The sequence below is a fragment of the Temnothorax americanus genome, unplaced genomic scaffold, assembly GCF_048541705.1.
Source record: "Temnothorax americanus isolate GAGA-0224 unplaced genomic scaffold, ASM4854170v1 Scaffold20, whole genome shotgun sequence".
NCBI lineage: Eukaryota > Metazoa > Arthropoda > Insecta > Hymenoptera > Formicidae > Temnothorax > Temnothorax americanus.
The window spans coordinates 3,441,392-3,461,315 of NW_027509339.1; the positions used below are offsets into that span (position 1 = coordinate 3,441,392).

At 35.2% G+C, this 19,924-nt stretch overlaps 1 protein-coding gene across 1 annotated transcript in view; it reads left to right on the plus strand.

The window, feature by feature from the left end:
• Window positions 1-19,924, plus strand: part of Dpr1 (defective proboscis extension response 1) — a 319,413-nt gene that overhangs the window by 55,111 nt on the left and 244,378 nt on the right. The window contains exon 2 of the mRNA XM_077405921.1: window positions 10,249-10,415. Coding sequence (XP_077262047.1) covers window positions 10,249-10,415 — 167 coding nt within the window. The remainder of the gene's footprint in view (window positions 1-10,248; window positions 10,416-19,924) is intronic.

A 19,924-nucleotide genomic window follows, 5' to 3' on the forward strand; every position in this document is an offset into this window, starting at 1 on the left:
GTCCTTACACACGCTCCATCTGTGCGCAGCTTCCGAGCCCGCACCCGAAACGGTTCACGTCAAAACCAGGGACTTATCCGCGTACATATTCCATTATACAATGGAAAAACAAGCGACGAGCTTCTGCACGTGACGTGGGAAAATAGGATTTATTAACTTCCGTGTAATCTTCTTCTCTGAAAGCGTATATCAATGAAACGCTGACCGGCCAACCCAGTCGGACTATCAAGGAACAAGTAAAAACTTATATCGCGACAAAATATTTTCGTATCAAAAGCATTCAGAAATACTGTCGAGAATATCAAATCGATAGTTTAAAGAAAGTTTCAAACGACATGTCTATAATGTACACCGATCAGTTAAAAATATCAATATACCTTGTTAAAATATAGGTCTTGTATATAAATCAGTATGAAAAATATTTGCGATATTTTTTCAGTGGCAAAGTTGCCAATATTTTTAAAATGTTAAGTGAGAAATAATAATGTAGCGATCGGTGCTTCAATAATATCGCGATATAATTGGCGCTCTTTTATACGGGGAACGCCTTCTGCCCTTAAACGCTCCATTTAATTTCGACGGGTGAATTTTTTTGCCTAGTTGGATTTATCGCAGGGAATATAATTCGCCGAGATTATATGCCATCATCATCATCCATCATCTCTGACAGCTTTCTGGTCTGACTTTATTTCGCCGCTCCAATACGACATTTCGATTCCGCACGAGCACGCTGAATGCTTCGACGTGATATATATAGCTCCTTCCCCACTACATTTTTAAAAATTACATCCGTGCTAAAATTGCGACCGAATAAGGGAACACATGAATTAATTACGCGCTGGTCGATGCAGCACCGTTGTCCCATAAATGAAATGCAACGAAGACCAAATTTAATGAAATCATGCTGTATGCTAGCTCAATCGATTGTTTCAATATCGATTATGTCGCTTTGTTCAAGATATAGAACGTTTACATTGTATAGCTTTGGGAGCGTATCCCTTAATAAATTTCAACCTTTGCTCATGAAAGATTTTATTGGATATCTTGCACCGCAAAGTTATTTTTAATTTTCAGCTATATAAATATTTTAGTAGCTAAGCTCCAAATGGTATCATAACGAAATGTAGTTGAGATTTAGCGAATAATAATGAATCTTCTGTAATATATTTATCCCATGCTTCTTTTCAATGTTTAAAAATGCGATACTAATAATAAGAATTTACTGAAAAAAAACTACGATGATCATAAATAAATTAAAACACGAAAGCATATTTCTTTCACACGTTGTCGAAATCACAAACGTGTAACGTTATAATCGTAAAAACATATCAACAATAATTTTTACCGTAAATTAACAATAGCGGTATCAGTCAGCGTGATAGCAAATCGGCGAGATAGCGTTAGTTCGCGTGAAGGAAATCGGTGTAGAACGTGGGAGAAACCGCGTGTTCGCATGATCATCCCAGCCAGCCAACGCGAACGGCCGAGCTAATCGCGCGCTGCAAATGAGCTGTTTAGTTTTCCGGCCCGATTACGTGTCAGTCCCGGCGGTGATAACGTTTGTATAGATTCGCCCTTCGTACGTCCCTCCGTGCTCTGCGCCGTGAATGCGCGGAACGATGTGGATTCCGGGGATTTCCTGCGCGTGTCGTCGTTAAATTCAGCCGAGAAATTGCGGCGCAACTTTTAGTCTCGTTACCCAAGCTGTCAGAGACAAATCTTGCAATTTAGGTCAACGTGGTCAAAATCGGGCTGTCCTTCCACTTAAAGCCGATCTCGCCGCATCACGTTAGATATTTTATAGCGGATTATTCTTGTGGTATCACGATCCGATTCCTTATTCGAATTCCTTCGATATGACGTTGGATGTACTTCATCGTATCGGTCATTTATCTCGCAAGTTTAATCGTGAACGAGGATTCAAGATCGATATAACGCGAAGATTAAAAAATTTTTACGTGTCAGAAAATTCCATAATCTCTTTTTCAAACAGATTTTTTTAAATAGATGTTGTGTAGTTTTTGTTAAATTGTTACGAATAAATTTTTATTATATTACATTATAATAAAGAAAATACATATAATATTTTTTTATAATGGTATCTATCAAAATGCAACCTTCTAAGAAAAATGGATTTATTTAATTTATATGAAAATTAATTTAGGAAAATAAAGATAATTACAAGAAGAGAATTCAAATATTGACAATATCTGATACATTTAATCTGTTGTGGTTGACACAAAGAGTATCAGGAAAAACGTACAGAAAAAATTTAAATGTTCGATAAAGGTATTCCAACACAAAGATACATGCTACTTTCGTATCGATCACATTCGGAGTCTGGTACACGTAACTGCACTTTCCGCGCAAGAACCGTTTTGCTATTTTACCAGGTACTTCAATAAAATTTACAAATATCGACGTGACAACATCCCCCAAAGCTCTAATAAACACTTTCGTGCCAGTGATATTGCCGGTGAAAATCCGAACAAATCGAAGCTTGATTTGTCCGCCTCTCTTTTCGCTCGTATTGGCCCGTCGACGATTCTCGAATTGCGCGTAGCGTAATGGAAATCCGATTAACTCTCACACAATTATTCCTCTCGATGCAATTATAACCGATTCTCGTTTTACTATCTGCGATACGATGAGGTGTATTCTTCGAATCCGCGATATTTATATACCCATTTATACTTCGGAAATTTCGCCACAAAATTTCGTGCTGTAATTTTATACAATATCATTTTGATACCAGTGACATAATGATGTGAGCTAATGAAATGAATCGTAGTTAATCGGTAACGTCATATTATAAAAATATGCGTATAACAGAAACGGGTTAATTCCTACATTGCAAGATAAATTGCAAGAATAATCTAAAAAAAAACATAGAAGGTTGTACGTGTGTATGTTAAATGCAAGAAGCATAAAATAACGAAATGCGAAATATGTAGAGCATATGAACTTATGTGATATCATAATAAGCAGAAAATAGTTCGAAAGCAAATATCGTATAATGCCATACCGGAAATTTTATTTAAAAGAAAATCACGATGTAGAAAATCGTGGAATTAAAAAAAGTAAATTTTTTCTCACAAACAGCGCTGCACTTAAGCGTTAAAGTCGTTCTCGACTTCCGAGATTGAACTGCGCTCGATCACTCAGAGAAATCCCTCGCAACCCTGCTCTGAAATCAGCGGAGCCTGATTTATGCGTCTTCCCACGTGTCTCACAAATTTCCCGGCAACCTTCGAATTTCCTGCTGCGGCCACGTATTCCAACGAAACCGGGTTGGCCTCGTCCACGCCCGAACATACGTCGGCGGGTCGTTTCGGCCAACGTCATCGCGGTTAAAGATCGAATTGGCAGTTTCGGACTCGTCATGCTTTACGGAGGTAGGCGGCCGATTTCGAACGTGCGCTGAAAATTTATGATTTCAACGAAAATACATTCTGCCGACGTTTTCCGAGCCGGGTCAGTTCCGGATTAAAACTTTTCCGTGACCATACGAAGCGCCGAGCGTTAATTCAGATTGAAACTAATTGTTGAATTAAAAGGAAGTTTCTGAAAGTTGATCCTACAGTTATGTAACTAGGGTCGATTATGCAGAATGTTCCAGGTTAGAGAGAATAATCAGTATTCTTTTGCGACGCAAACGAATACCTTAAATCCACAACGTTTCTCATTTTCTGTTTCTAAGTCACAAATATCGGGTGTTCTCGTCTTTCAGAATTTTGATATTCTTCAAAGAACTTGTAGTCGATTTTGTTGTTACGACAATTTAACGGAACGTGTTTATTTATGACAAATTCTTAATTTTTAACCTTAGATATTTCGATAATTAAATATCGAGTTAAATTTGTATTAAGTGTAAACTTCTAGTTCAGAAAAATACATACAAGTTACTGTATAATTATTTCCATAAAAAAAAAGAGCTGAAAATTGAAGGATGATCGAATAAAATACAGGTATATTATATGTATAAAATTACACATTGGTTTCTGTAGGTAAATCCCCCATAATCAAAAAATATCCTAATATATCCTAATAAATATATCTAACAATAAGTGCCAAATAGCAACGTAATTACCAAATTATAGTACTTGGCAAACAAAATGTCTGTGGAACGTTCGCGATCGCGCATCCATCAAATCATCGATTCACCGAGATTTTAGCAAGCCGTTGCTGGTAACTGTAGCCGCGATCCTTTCAACCCGCCATATGTCACGTACATCGAACGCCTCGCTTCGGCGCTTTCGAAGCGTAATCCCCGGAGTATATAGCTCGTCCAAACGAGTCAATTTTTGCGACAAAAGTCCGGTCGAACAACACACCGCCTCACCCAGTGGAATGTAACCCTTACAGTGGCCCAAATTACTCTTTTCGGGAACAAAAACTACATATTTTCACTATTCGTAGCACGTTGAATTCAACCCGACCGAAAAAAACCTAGATATTGTTGGCCAAACTCGGTAGGTCTGGTTGTAATTTAGATATTGCAATTTAGATCACGCAATATGAAATATAATAACATCACATAATTAATCCCTCAAATATATTGCAATATATATAGTTTACTATCACAGCCAATATTGGACTCTGCGTCAGTAAAGTGCAATAACTATAAGCATAAGCTACTTTTCCAATAAATGGTATACCTAAACTAATACACATATAGTGGCTTCAACTAGGCTTCATAACTATGTATATAAAGTGTCATCTGACTGATTGATATAATTTCATTCGCAATTAGTTCTTCAAATAAAACGTGATGATGTTAAAATTACAAGACTACGTAAAGGAAGATAAGAGTACACTTGAACAATTTTTCATTATTGTCATGAATCACTTTACATGGATGTGTATTGCCATTTACTGCTCCGATGGCAGCTGCTATACATTGTCACGTCGTAAGCTGCAGAATCGCTATACGTGCACCAGCTTCTTCATCTAATCCTCTTTGAACGGCACATATACGAAACGAGACAAAAACCCTCGGTTCTTTGTTCCGGCACGTTGTTCTCGCACAACGAGCGAGAGTTACAACGTTGTAACCGCAGGACACGCCAGGTGCACCTACACGTACGCGGGCAGTACTACCGTGCATCCGCTTCACGGGTCGTAGGTCATAACTTTGCGAGCGAGGCATCGCATCGCGTACTACACATTCGCATAGTGCCCGTATCCGTGCGCGACGATTTTTGGTCCCGATGTTTTATCGACAGGCTCGTCCGTTATTTATTATTCCCCCGTTATTGATCAACGCGAATCACCGTGGCACCCTTGTAAAACTCGGTCGCGGAATATGGAAACGCTCGTCGCGACGATGACAAATTATTTCGGTACAAAACGTTGCGCTTTACCGTCAACTGCACCGGCTTAATCAAGATATACTATACAACGAGCGACAGAATCGCAGAATTTGTAAAAATTTCCTATAATATTAATAAGAGTTATTCTATCGTTGCATTATCACTTACAAGTAATAATGACGGAATCCTCAGAAATTTATTTGTAGTTGAAACGAAATGAACAAAGTTTTATAAAGTTCGTGACATATCGAACATATATATATGATGCATTTAGCCGATGCAATTGTAAAGATCGATCTCCGATAATGTAATATCGATATTTTGAATATTGTCCATTATCGGAGCGCATTCCGTTATTTGACATCTTGGATAATGTCATTGTCTTTCTCAGTAACATGAGCAATATCACTTGGCTTTCAATAATAATCTGAAGTCTTGCAACGTTTACACAAACGGGAATGGGAAATGAGAATTTTCCCCGTTATGCGGAAAATTCTCGTTTCCTATCGATCTACTTCCGGAACTGCTTCCTGCTCGTGACCTTTCGCATTCGATTACGACTGAATAGTAACACGCCCGTATCGATGTTTCGTTCGCGAACCGTTCCGATACGTGGGTCTCAAAGCACGATGCTTTTGTTATCGCACTGCAAAAGCGCAAACGACAATCAATCGGTTTTAGATGAAATACAATTCATGTTAACTTGATACGAATTACGCTGGCACACCTAAATAGAAATCACGCTGATGACGCTTGCATGCGCATCTTCGCGAGCGCTGGACCGTTACTCGTACCTATCGATTGCCTCTGCTCTCTCTCTGTTATTAAATGGATCGGGACGTCGAAGCAAATTGATTCATTTGTCGTTAATAACATATAGGAGGAAAAGAAAAAAAATAATAATGTCACAACTGATATCGACGCTTCTGATTTTTTTCCATTATATAAAATATAAATGTATGTATGAGAACATACTATCTAAATTTAAATGGTATCTGTGATTGAATATTAAAAATTGATCAAAATTTCTTATTATGTCCCGAATAAATGATTTAAAAAATGTACTGTAGATGAAATGCACTATAGATCCTCTGAAAAAATTTACATTTTACAATTAAGAAAATTTTGAGTACTTACTGATTATAAAAGGTAACAATAAAAAATATTGTGACTTATTGTTTTATCATGCATTCGATAGCATGCAATTATTTATTTGTCTCATTATGTGATTTTCAGATAATGCACTAAATATAATAATTTTTGAAGTATAATTTATATCCTCATATATTAAAACAGAGGGAATTCCGAATAATTATGACTGCATTACAATTATATAATCATGTACGGATACAAAATATAGGTAAATCTAAGTCCTCTTTACATTGTCCTAACTGTTTAACTATATAAGAAGAAGCTTTTCTCCGCTGCTACGTATGAATTCTTGGAATACAAATGTTGCCTGGAACCACTTATGTAAAGAGTACTAATATCCAACGAGGTCAAAAGCCTCAGCATTCATATCCCGGCTTAGACAGTTCTTCATAAATAAACTACAGCTTGCATTATACGAATGTAGCTTGCAAATATATAGCGTTTGATGCGATTCTTATTTTTCCTCTTTTACATAAATCCTCGTAATAAGATTAATGTATTTCCCGTTTGTATGCTTACTAATTCGATATTAACCTTGTTTAAAAGAAAATATCCATTTTTTTCAAACTGCATCCTAATATAAAGATGTCCTCTAAATTTTAATATGAGGAATAAAACGTGTAATATAAATAAATTGTTTTCTTACTTACACTGAGAAAAAAAATGTTCTGGATTTTAATAAATATTAGTTTGCATACAACTGTGACTCTATTTACTAAAATAAAGAAAATTTTCCTTTTTATTAGTATATGTGTATTCACTACGAAAAAAATATACTAACAAAAAGGAAAATTTTCTTATTTTAATAAATAGAGTCACAGTTGTATGCAAACTAATATTTACTAAACTCCAGAACATTTTTTTCTCAGTGTAAACGAGAGATTGATTAACATTATGTTGATAAGAAAAAAAATTAGTTTATATGATTTCTCTATTATACAATTGTGACTTATACTTTTCTCTACTACATTGAAGTGCTATAATTTAGAACTTTATTTTAAGTATTATTAAAATTATTCTAAGAAATAATATAAGAATTCAAATCGACAGTTTCAACAACTTCACGCACAAAATTCAAATCTATCATATTTATTCAAATGTTCAGCTAGCATGGGCAACTGCTGAAGTTCACATAGTCCAGTAAAAAGAAACGAAATATTATGCAATTTCTGAATATATTTTTTGGCTTCTGCATATACCCATTTATACAGCCAAAAGCACATAAAAAATATAAAATAACTTTTAATATTCCCAGAGATATTTCAAACTTCAGAATCTTCATTATGTTATGATCGTGTTAAGGGAGTCGTCTAGTCAAGAGGCTGTTTTTGGGGGGGAATTTTTTGTAAGAAATCATACACTTTGTTGAAACTTTTACATCATATTTATTGATATTTGAAAAGTATTTAGAAATTTTTCCAAGTTGATATATGGCCAAGAATCCGCTGTAGAGCGCCCCGACGACAGCCGCATGCGTAAAAAAAACGGTACCCACGATTCCGGATCTCCAGTTCATCCTATAAAAAAAAATCCTCTTAATCTGTGGATGTGTGGCTATCGTGTGAACTAGAAGTTTCATTAGAGAAAAATGAAACTTTTTTGCAAAACGTTGACAAAAATTGAAATTTTAATATTTTTATTTGGTTCTAGTTCACACGATAGCCACACATCCACAGATTAAAAGAATTTTTTTTTTTTTTAGGATGAACTGGAGATCCGGAATCGTGGGTACCGTTTTTTTTACGCAGTTGTCGTCAGGGCGCTCTACAGCGGATTCTTGGCCATATATCAACTTGGAAAAATTTCTAAATACTCTTCAAATATCAATAAATATGATGTAAAAGTTTCAACAAAGTGTATTCTTATGATTTTTTACAAAAAATTCCCCCCAAAAAACCGCCTCTTGACTAGACGACCCCCTTAACGTAGCAATGCGGTAGCATTGCTGCAGCTTAATTTTTTATTAAATATTTCATCTAAAACAGTTTTTTGAAAGCAAATAAAAGTGGGTTATCAGTTTCAAAAATACATATGTTTGCTTTCATGTTCTGTATATACATATATTTGAATTGCAATATAAATTTGAAACTTTATTACGATATAAAAAAGTCAAAATCAAAGAAAACTTCTCTTTCACAAAATTTATTAAAAAATATTAATATAATATTAAAGCACGTTCTCTCGCGTGATTATGATGTAACGAGTATTATAAAAACAACAAAAAGATAATTACTAAACTCTTAAATGCACAATTTTTCGTAGCATTTTGAGTATTTGTTAAGTAAATAATGACTTTTTGGGCCTTCCTCATTCAAAAGAGAAAGAAGAGCCAGAGAAGACCCTTCAGATGTGCAAAGTCGAGCGTTTTCAGTCCAAACTTCATAAGGAAGATTACATGAAGTATCGAAAAGTTGCTTTGCATATATGCAAAGCTGCGCACTTAAGGGTTAAATGGATACCTTCGCGGAACTTCCAACATCGCCATTATGGCCACTGTGGATATCGACGGTAATTAGCGAGCAATCTAACGCTAATATCGGCGAAATGACCGTCGCTGGTGTGCGCAAACACGACGTAACGTTACGTTCGCAAAACATACTCTGTCTGAACGGATCCATGCGCAAAACAACCTAACGGATAAAGGGCTAGATCATGCAAGCTCGCCCATTCCAGCCCTCGTCTATCCGCATGCTGCAGATTAATCTATGATCTATGTCTTAGCTGCAGATCAAATACAAACTTGCGAGCTTATCTAGTTCCGCCGCTAACAATCGATAACTAAGTAGACGCTGGTGGCATCCGTCGAAACCTATACCATTTGCCTCGATAACGTCAACACTAACGTTACAATGAATGCATATGTTATGATGCATTGTCTGATATGCATCTGCCGCGATTCTGACAATAAGATAAAATCCTCTTATAAGGTCGTTTCAATAATAACACAAAGATAAGTTATGGTATGTACCTATGAGTGCAGTTACAATTTTGTACGTAAAAAGAATTGACATTTTGAATGTAAAAAGTGGCATTTTGTATGTAAAAAAAATTGGCATGACAAAAGAAGTGACATTTAGAAGTGGTTCCTAAATATATATTAACGCTGCTGCAAATACTTAGAAACATTATTTAACTTATGTTCTGCTCAATAATACACGATTACACATAAGGTGCACTGGGAAAGCACATTATTTCCGCTACATTATACGATATGGCTCGCAGATCTAATAATTTCGATGGAGATTTGTATAAGATTGATATAATTTTCATTTGATTAAATATACTCTAAAATGTGAAATTTATAAATTTATTTTATATGTCACAATAACGCAACGTATAAGATAAGTACTACAATATGGTCGTAGTCTCAGAATGCATTTAATTTAGTGCTTTAATTTACAGAAACAAAATGTTATACATATATATTCTACGTAAGAGCAAGTTATTGGGTCACCACATTCATAATTAAATTGCGTAGCGAGAATATGTACCTTTAATTTTATAAGTTATCGTAACTTACCAAGCTGCATCTCTTCTGCCGCAAATAGCTTCTGATCTGAAAGCAAAAATGATTCTTATTATTTCAGTGTCCGAAACATTAGAAATAAGAATATGAATATAAGAGAACAGACAAGTTGCGCAATTATTTCCCATTTAATCGCAATTCCTATATAGCAAAATGTTTAAAGCTTTATTCAGCTTAAAACCGCTTAACGAGTTTCACGATTCAGTTGTGGACATGCTAATTTTTGACGCTGACATTTCTGTATTATGTGTCACGCAGGTACGTTCACTCGCGATCAGAGAGTTTTGAGCAGTAGTCTTGTTCAGGGAAGTCGCAACGTCAGCGGCGTGCCGGCTTTCGAAACGAATGTGCCACGGAATGTCACTACCGCAGTCGGTCAGACCGCCTTTCTTCACTGCAGAGTTCATCAGCTGGGCGACAAAGAGGTGAGTGACAACATAATTCCAGCATTTTGCGACCCCCTCCCCTTCTTGAGACAACTCGCTAATTACGCTAACAAATCCGCGTCCGACAGCATTATGACGAAAGCTTTGTTCGCGCATATAACCCTTCAACTTATAACTCAAATATAATATAAACCAAAGACCATAAACGTTCACATAAAAAAAATATCAGCTCCACTTGCTAGAATTTGCTTACAGATTTTTCAGGTAAATTAATATATATTTAATTTCAAAACGCTCGTTTAACTCAACATGATTTGTGGTGAATGCTACAAATTGCTACAAATTAATTGTTGTGACGTGAAAGGAACCAAGCGACATTATTAACTATTCCGTGTCAGAGCAGTAAATGTCAAACCCAGTATTAATCATTTTATTGGATAGATTAAGATTTTTTATTATAATTCTCATGTAAAAAAGATATTTCTCTATTTCGAGAGTTAAATTGCTACGCTTATTGAGTTCACTATAGGGCTACAAATATTTATTGAGATGTGGAATATCTGAGATATGTGGAGATGTGCAAAATTAGAAACTTATTTGATCTCGAGAATTTACTTTCTAGATCGCGTTTCTTAAAAATGGAGCATAGATATTAAGGGAAAAAAAGAACTTTGCAATATTCTCGTCGCATCAAAGGTAAAGCGGAGGTTGCTGTTGTGGTTACGGTTGCTTCATCGTTTTTCAAAATCCTCAATCTCGGGCATACCTCCATGTCAAGGCTATATATAGATCCGAGTAGAGCTACCTGCTGGGTTAACATTACCGCACAAGGCTGGCCTGCGGTTTCTGGTTAGGTCGTTGATAGAATATGCATGACGCCTGGTTTAAAGAGTTAAACCGGCTCAAAGGCGGATAAAGGGCGATTATTATCTTTTCGGATTTTTGACTGAGACTGCGGATTTAATTGACACTTAATTAAAATTGAAAAATTTGTCGTGCGCTTTATCGAATATTATCTTTGTGCTTGCGCTCGTGGTCTATTAAACGAGTATATTATACCGTTGAATTACTCGCGTGTATACAACAACGGTTAAATTTATAAACTTTTAGTAAAAGAAATACGGTACGGTTTATTCTAAAATAACAAACTAATAGAGTACATTGTGCAGTATATATCGATCGTATGAATTTTAGCATAGGATAAAAGTCACTTAAAGAAAAAAATCAAGACATCTAAAAATCTCGGAAGCTAGGAGGGAGCTTTTGGGGGAGGAGAGCGATTGAAACAGGTAGAAAAATTGAGAGAAAATCGGCTTTAATAATAAAAATTAATAAATCAATGCAGAATATAATTGGAGCAGACCAAACTCAAACGGCCCTTGCCTACTCTAATTCTCCTATATGCACCTTATCAAGATTTAATATTATTTAATCAAATCGCTCAATCTTCTAGTTACCGAGAGCAGGAGTTGCCGCAACGTGCAAAGATTTGATATTTCGTGAAGTTTCAGCCAATGTCTAGTTCACTGAGCATATACATATATAGGTATACACGTCTGAGAATATATATCGACATTACCTGCATAACAAGACTCGATATTGCATAATTCGATGAATATACCAATAATGGCTATGCGCGCAAAGTTTCCTAAAGTTTCGAGGAATATTGCATTTATTGCATTAAATATCACAAGCTTAAAATCATGACTCATCATAACAATCGCAATCATGTAATTATTGTATCTCTCCTAGAACATCGCTTTGATTCGAGGATACTTTTTCTCTTTTATTGCTGAACTGTTGCAAAATATCTTATATTTAATCATGGGAAGGAGCAGCTGGTCTGATTACTCGTTAACGATGCAATTATTTCCCGGTCAATAACGTGAGTTCCAGTTATTTCCGGAAAGAGAGGCGGAGACGCGCGAGGAATGGTCGATCACGCATCACCGATAACTTGCAAACGCCATGACCGTATTTTCATTTCGATAATTACTATAGCTAACTACGATCGAGCAGCAATGAGCTTCGCACGAGTCACGCACAGAATTGCACCGAGGTTGTTAAAATGTGATACGTACATTTTCCATTTATGTCGCTGTTCAATATAAATCGCTGCAAAAATATATTAATTAAGAATTCTTCTCGATCTAACAATGCTTCAGCCGAAGAAGTACTATTTTTCTAAACAAAAGCACTATGAACCATTATGAGAGATACGGGAATGGCATTATTACATTTCGCTGCACTGGTGCACCGAGAAGTATTATGCGTCGGAATCACAGCTGCTGCTTTTTCGAGAGAGAGAAAGAGAGAGAGAGAGAGAGAGAGAGAGAGAGAGAGAGAGAGAGAGAGAGAGAGAGAGACTGCTACTCTACGAGCGCAAAGCATCAGACAAATAATTTGCTGCTCGCGCGGGCTTTTCGTTTTATTACCAGACACACGGCGTTCCTCTCTTACCAGAGAGAAACAATTGTGTACGGATTACGGATCTAACAGAAATCAACTATGAAAATTTGTGCGGTCCGTCGATGTTGATTCGAACCGATTTGAAAGGAAAGGCAAACAAGAGGAAGGGTTTTGTCCTCTCCACGCAACGCAAAAAGACATTCAAATGCTCTTCTCGTAATAGCGGTTGGATTATAATAAATTATACGCGAAAATTGCAATTTGCTTTTTGCGACTGGATCTCTTATCATGTCATCTTGGTGCGTACAAATGCGCCAACGAATAATTACTTTAATGTCGTATTTAAACGTGAACTATCAGGAAACTTGCAATAATAATTTTTTTATGATATAAGAATCAATAATTGAAAATAAAATAAAAAATAAAGATTAAAGTTTTTCGCCATGTAATAAAATATATCAAAAGAAGAAAATTTTTATTATTGTATATATAATAGAGATGTGTTCAATATATACAAATATCTCCTAAAAATAATGCATAAATGTAAATTCTGTTATCCATTTTCCTACATAGTCCAAAATAGATCTTACGAATGTATAATTTGTACGACGCAAGACTTCTCCGTAAAGGAGGTAGAGGAATAAAATTAAAACAGCGCCGCGGTTCGCGCATTGAGCTTGAGAAAGTCAACGGTTTGACTTGCAGAAAGTTGGCAGCGTGTATGGAGTTATCGCGAGGCAAATGTTTAGAGTTGACGAAGCTAACCGAGACAATTGCGTTGGTCTTTTTCCCGACTTAGCAAAACTGTTTACAACATATCCTAGGACTAGGCTATAAACTCGCAGTGCAGTTTTCCTTTTTCAACATTAATGTGTTGTTTATATAATACACATTTGACACACATACTTAAAATATTTATTAAACACGCTATCATATCTTACAAAAAAACACAGGACAACCGACTGTTCATTAGAAAATCAACACGTTAAAAATGTTTTTTAATGTTATTTAAACAGAAATATCATTACATTAAGATTAAATGCTTAAAAATTTTTTTTCATTATGATATCAAAATTAAACGCTCAAGGAAAATTTTAAACAGCTAAAGTTGAAGAAGCTACGTTAAAACGCAAAGAAGAAAAATATTCATTACACGCGCATGATTCTCCTCTGCTTTTAATCTTCTGTTTTAATCATTAGCTGATCCGCACAAAGATTATAAAATCTGCAGCACATAAAAATTACTTTGAACCTAATTATATCTCGTTTATTATTTTCACTTTTGTAAATGTGATTCACATTTTTTAAACTGTGAACGGATGTGATTGTAATTTAGTAGTATTGATGTATGGCGAGATAATACATGGAGTAAGAGCACCACAATGTCTCCGGTGTTATGATCGAAGTTGTAATCGTTCTCACTCGGCTCTGCTGACGTTTCCGGTGCATTTCGAAAGTTTGCGAGTGGTATTTAGGTTGACACATTACGTCTGTGTTTTAATACAACTCGAAATCGAGATATTAACTATGTTTGCACACGCACCAAGAGCAACTTGATACCGCTATATACGGTTTATACAAGGTGCTCAACCGTAAAATGGGAACGCAACATTTGCATTGCTAATCCCGTGCGTGGCATTACATAACGTGTCTGTTAACTCGGAACAATGTTCCAAAAGGAAGAGTCAACATGTTCTTCATCGTATATAGCGTTTTTAATCGTATCTGTATAAAAATATACTTTTAGTTACAAGAAAGTTAAGCTAAAATAAATATCTATTTTTTAAAACTAAATTTCGCTAATCTCCAATCAAAACTTATGAAACAATAAATATTTATTTACCAAGTACTTTTGTTGGCTTGAACTCAAAACAATCTCCAACAAATTCCTCTCAATCTTGTTCACTTTATAATCTGCTGTAAAAATATTTTCCGATAGTGATATCCCGATGATGTTCATGTGAATCAAGTATTTACTCGAAAATTGTTTCAGTTGGAGAACTTTCATGTTAATCTCTTTATTTCTTCTCAAGAGAGAAAAAGTCTCTAAAAGTCTTCGGAATTTGTATTATATAATCCAATCGTGTAAAAGACCCTTTTACCCGAATCGATTTATTCGAGGGAAGATGAATTCGAATGAATCTGTCGGATTCTGCTTCGGAATTCCGTACGATGAAGTTATTTCGGCAAGACATTATCACTATATCTGGAACGGCGGAAAAAAGCGCGGCTCGGTAATTCGATCGAAGATAAGTCTGAGGCTCGATTCTCCCAGCTTGAATAAGTATCGCGCCAAGGAGCGGAAGTGTCGTTTATCCCTGTTTTCTAGCCCCAATCCTGCCGAAGATTTACGCGTGATCTTGCGAACAAGAAGGGAAGACTGGAATCCGATGTGAGCGATCAGCGCTGTTACGCGGCTTTGTTTGAATAGCAAAGCGACACTGCCGCATCCAATGGATCTCTGTCGAAATCAGGAAATTTCCGAAAGCGAACACGATACCGATAGCCTTATCTCCTCTTACGTTCTTGCAAACGAGGATCTAATACGTTTTTGATAGTCCATTAAGGGCGCTAAATTTTCCCCGCTCGGAAATTTTGTTACTTTGGATCACACGATGATCCTGGTCATTTCGCGGCTTCGTTAGTAAGCTCGATACGTGGAGTATCGAAAGTGTCCCAAACTATTTTTGTCGGTAATGAAATGATAACGCTAGTTTTCTAAAATGTATCAAAATTGTATCGAAGATCACTAAGTAGTACAGTGCATAAACGATTGAACTATATCCAATGAAATATGAACACTAATCAATCTTTTGTATTTTTCATCGTTAGGCAATTTCACCAAAATATTCACATTTTTACATTTTTTAAATATTATAGATAATAGATTAAAAATATTTTTATCCTAATTTTGTTTCAAAAAACAAACAAGTTTAAAATAGTGAAATCGAAGAAAAGAGATATCGTTAAAAAATACGTTACAAAATACGTTAAAAAATACGTTAGAAAAATAAAGAAAATTTTTAAACAGAAATATGTTCAACATTGTTGCTCCTAAAATCCATGTTGCCTCAAAATAAAATATTTGCTCTGCTAAAAGGCAAAAAATCCGATTTATAAAAGCTATCGCAATTTAAATATAAAAGATTACAATATTAACGACACGCGAGTATCGATCAGTTTTATTTCGATTTTTGTCACGTATAATACGTTTAAGCACATTAAAATCGCAATAATCTTATTGTGTTTCTATTTAATAGCGTTGGTATACTCGGCGGATCCATTTAAACCTCCCTGCTGGGTTGTTACTGAACAAACTAATTTTGTAGAGTATAACGAGCGCAATGCGATTGTTACATGTATCGTCGCGTAAACATGCAAGAAGCAAATGTGCATTGTCATACGCATCGCGATGGGAGAAAGTGCGCAATGAAATTAATGATATCACCATGATTATTTTGATCTATTGATATTTCATTCTTTATCTTTTATCAAGCAAATAAATTGAAACAATGAGAAAACAGTTAACAAAATAACATATAATATTTTAAATTACACACACAAATGTTTAAATATTTTAATAAATTAAATCTGTAAAAAATTAATAATCTCTATAATAAATCTAAAATTTATCAGTGCGCAAGAGCATTCTAAAAGATAAAAAAAAACACGATATATATATATATTAAACAGTGCATTCCTGCCAATTATAAGAGCTTCTTGCGGCTATATTTATTATTTACGTTGATAATTTGATAGTTAATTGATAGAAAAAATTACATAGAATTATATAGAATAAAAGCTATACCCGCGTCCTTTTTTATTTAGTTATCTAATGATAATTTCACGCGAAACTTCCCCTGTCTAGCCAATACGGCTATGACATGCCCTCCTTAAGGCATTGACGGTACTAATAGCTTGCAATTTGAAATTGATCCCTTAGGGGTAGATCGATGAAATTAATTCGAAATTCCCGATCAGACGGCGATAATCGCGATTCGATCACGTGCGGGTTATGGTTAGAGAATAAATTAAATCTCGATATGAAAAAGAGACCACGCGCGAAAACTGCTGCGTTTAATCCGAACAATTGCTTTTCCGATATCAAACATTTCGCATATTGCCGTTCGTATCCCCCGACTTCGTACCCTTTTCGCGTTGCCGATGCGGTAACGCCTCTCCTATCATTTCTTTTTCTCTCTCTCTCTCTCTCTCTCTCTCTCTCTCTCTCTCTCTCTTTCTCTCTTATTTATTTATTTCCATCCCTTTTATGGGATAACGATTGGTGGAACACGGCGATCCGATAAAATTGCAAAACAACTTTGGGCGATTACGCAGATTTCACGTTCCGCAGCAAAGCTATATATGCAATGCGTAAAAAGATTGCACCAAACCCCAGCAGTACTTTAATTGCCTATATAGTTTGACTGTGATTTAAGGATTCTCATTTTACGTTTTCAGGTGTTTTGCCGTATTCCTGTTTCTGTTATACATAACAATAATAATATTATATCATCAATTATTCAAATAATAATGGCATGCTATGTGTCCGAATTATTAAATGATAAATTGCGCTGAAAAACAGAATATTATTGTAAATATGAGTATTAAAAATGATATAAATGGATAGCTGCGATCATTCAAAGAGGAAATAATTCTGATATCCAGATTTGTTTTATCAATTATATACATGTATGCATAATAAGGCACGTTCCAGAAAAAGCGATCAATATCAAGGATGAAATCGGAATCATATTTATCTGTTTCGTTCTGACATCCTCCGTCATGATTCTTTATTTCTGCAAGATGTCTTCGGAAACCTCTTCTCTAGTAGTACATATAAATCTTGTTATTTAAGGAGAATTGGACGTTACAAATCGCCTTGTTTTTCAACTACAATAAAGCATTGCGAAGGTGCATGCACTCGTCCAAACATAAGAAGCATTGGGTGGAACGAGATAACGGCGAATTATATTTAAATATGACAGACTGAGAGATATATATACATATATATATATATATATATATATATATATATATATATATTACATTATATTATATGTATTTATATATAAATCGCGGAAATTTGTCATCGTATCGCTTGTCGGTTGTGCGATATTTTACACGCTTGCTTGATGATTTAAGAAATTGCATAAATACAGAGCATTTTTTTCGTAAAGCTTACATAAAACTTGAGTGAAAAATTATAACATAAATATATTAAAAAACTGATACACGTCTCTCTCTCTCTCTCTCTCTCTCTCTCTCTCTCTCTCTCTCTCTCTCTCTCTCTCTCTCTCTCTCTCTCTCTACCGCTACTTTCTGTATGCGCATCCGGGTGCAGGTAATATGTGGGTCAAATTAACAATATGCATAGTGCACACATGAAGAACCAAGGGGAAGAAAGAGAAAGAGAAAGAAAGGAAGGCAGAGAGAGAGAGAGAGAGAGAGAGAGAGAGAGAGAGAGAGGAAGGTAGGGAGAGGAAGAGATTATTAACGTTACACGACGAAAATAAGAGATGTCTTTTAAATCTTACTTCGCGCAAGTGCTAATTACGTCGTCGTGCAGAAAGCCCTTTGTAAATTACGCTTTGAATAATCTCTCAAATGGAAACCATCACTATTATAAAGACCGTATAATTAAAAAGTAAAGTTGTATTTTAATTTTGCATTCTAAAAGTGCCTTTGAACATGTAACTAACTCTTAAAAAATTCAAGCATGAAAATCAAGTAATTCACTTGTGATTTTATAACTGAAATATATATTTATTGATTAGCGAAAGAATGGATGAGAAAGGAGCTATATTTATTTATTTAAATGTTGTGTCATATTAGTTAAGATAGAAGTAAATAACGTAATTAAAGTTTATTATGTCACGGAAAAAAAGACTTAGCTATTAGCAAATCTAGTCGTAAAATACCTATGGGTAACTAACATTTTTTTACAATGAGAGTTATAACTTAGCAATAGTAGCAAAATCTTTTTTGCAATTATTACTAAGTAGCAAAAAGTTCAGCAAAACTTTAACAAAATGTTTTGCTATTATTGCAAAATTATAGCTCTTGCTGCAAAAAATGTTAATTATTATCCATTTTACGACTAGATTCGCTGTAATAGCTAATCTTTTTTTTCTGTGATAGAAAATATGTAATAATTAATAATAAATTTAAATAATACTTATTTAAGTATTATATACTAATACTTTCTTGAATATATGAATCAGATTACTTTGATGTATTTGAGAGAATTTTATGATATCTCATTAAGTATGTTTTAATTTTTAATATTTTGATCTATTGCATAAGACATAACCTGACGTGTATAGTTTCCAAGTGCTAGTTAAGAAATAAAATTTTAAATTTAATTGTTGTGAAATACTTGACATTTTCACATAAAAGTGATGAATGACCGAGAAGAAAAGTACTGACATTTACCGCAAGAAAGAGTATGTTGCGAATAGCACGACGAGCTATTCACTCACCGAATTAGATTTCAAAATTAATCAACCGCATGTATTATCTGCCCGAGATAGAGACACAGGGATAGATGAGGCGCGAGAGTACCGAGATGACGTCGAGAGTTACGACGAACCGAGGGGCTGTTTGCCAAATTTATCTGACGTTGCTCCGACCTTCTACCTTCCTGAAGCTGGTAAACCTCGGTTCCGCCTCGACGAATTTACGAGATATGGAACAACGCGGATTTGTTTATCGCATCATGGATTCCTGTCGGTATAGGGCAATCCGTATAGAGCGTCTCTCAACTAACACGCCAATCCTTCCACTTGCCTCGGGCGTACATACCGCAATTTGTATATATCATATAGAACAAACAAGAGATCAATTCACCACTGAATGGGCTATCGAGAGACACGCGCTCGTCAGTCAACCAACGTCGATGGCGATTCTTGGAAAAAGGATATGCCGTTTTTTTCCCCGCAGGACATCGGAGATGTCTATATACTGACTAAAGTATGGCTTATGAGTCGCTCAACCAACAAAGCAACTTATCAACCTCTCTGTCCAATCGATATAAAATGTTTTACCAGAATTTTGCGAAGTTTAATCCTTTTCGTTCTCCACACATTGGAAGATATAAGTTAAATAAAAAATGTAATTTCTGGTATTATGATTGACAG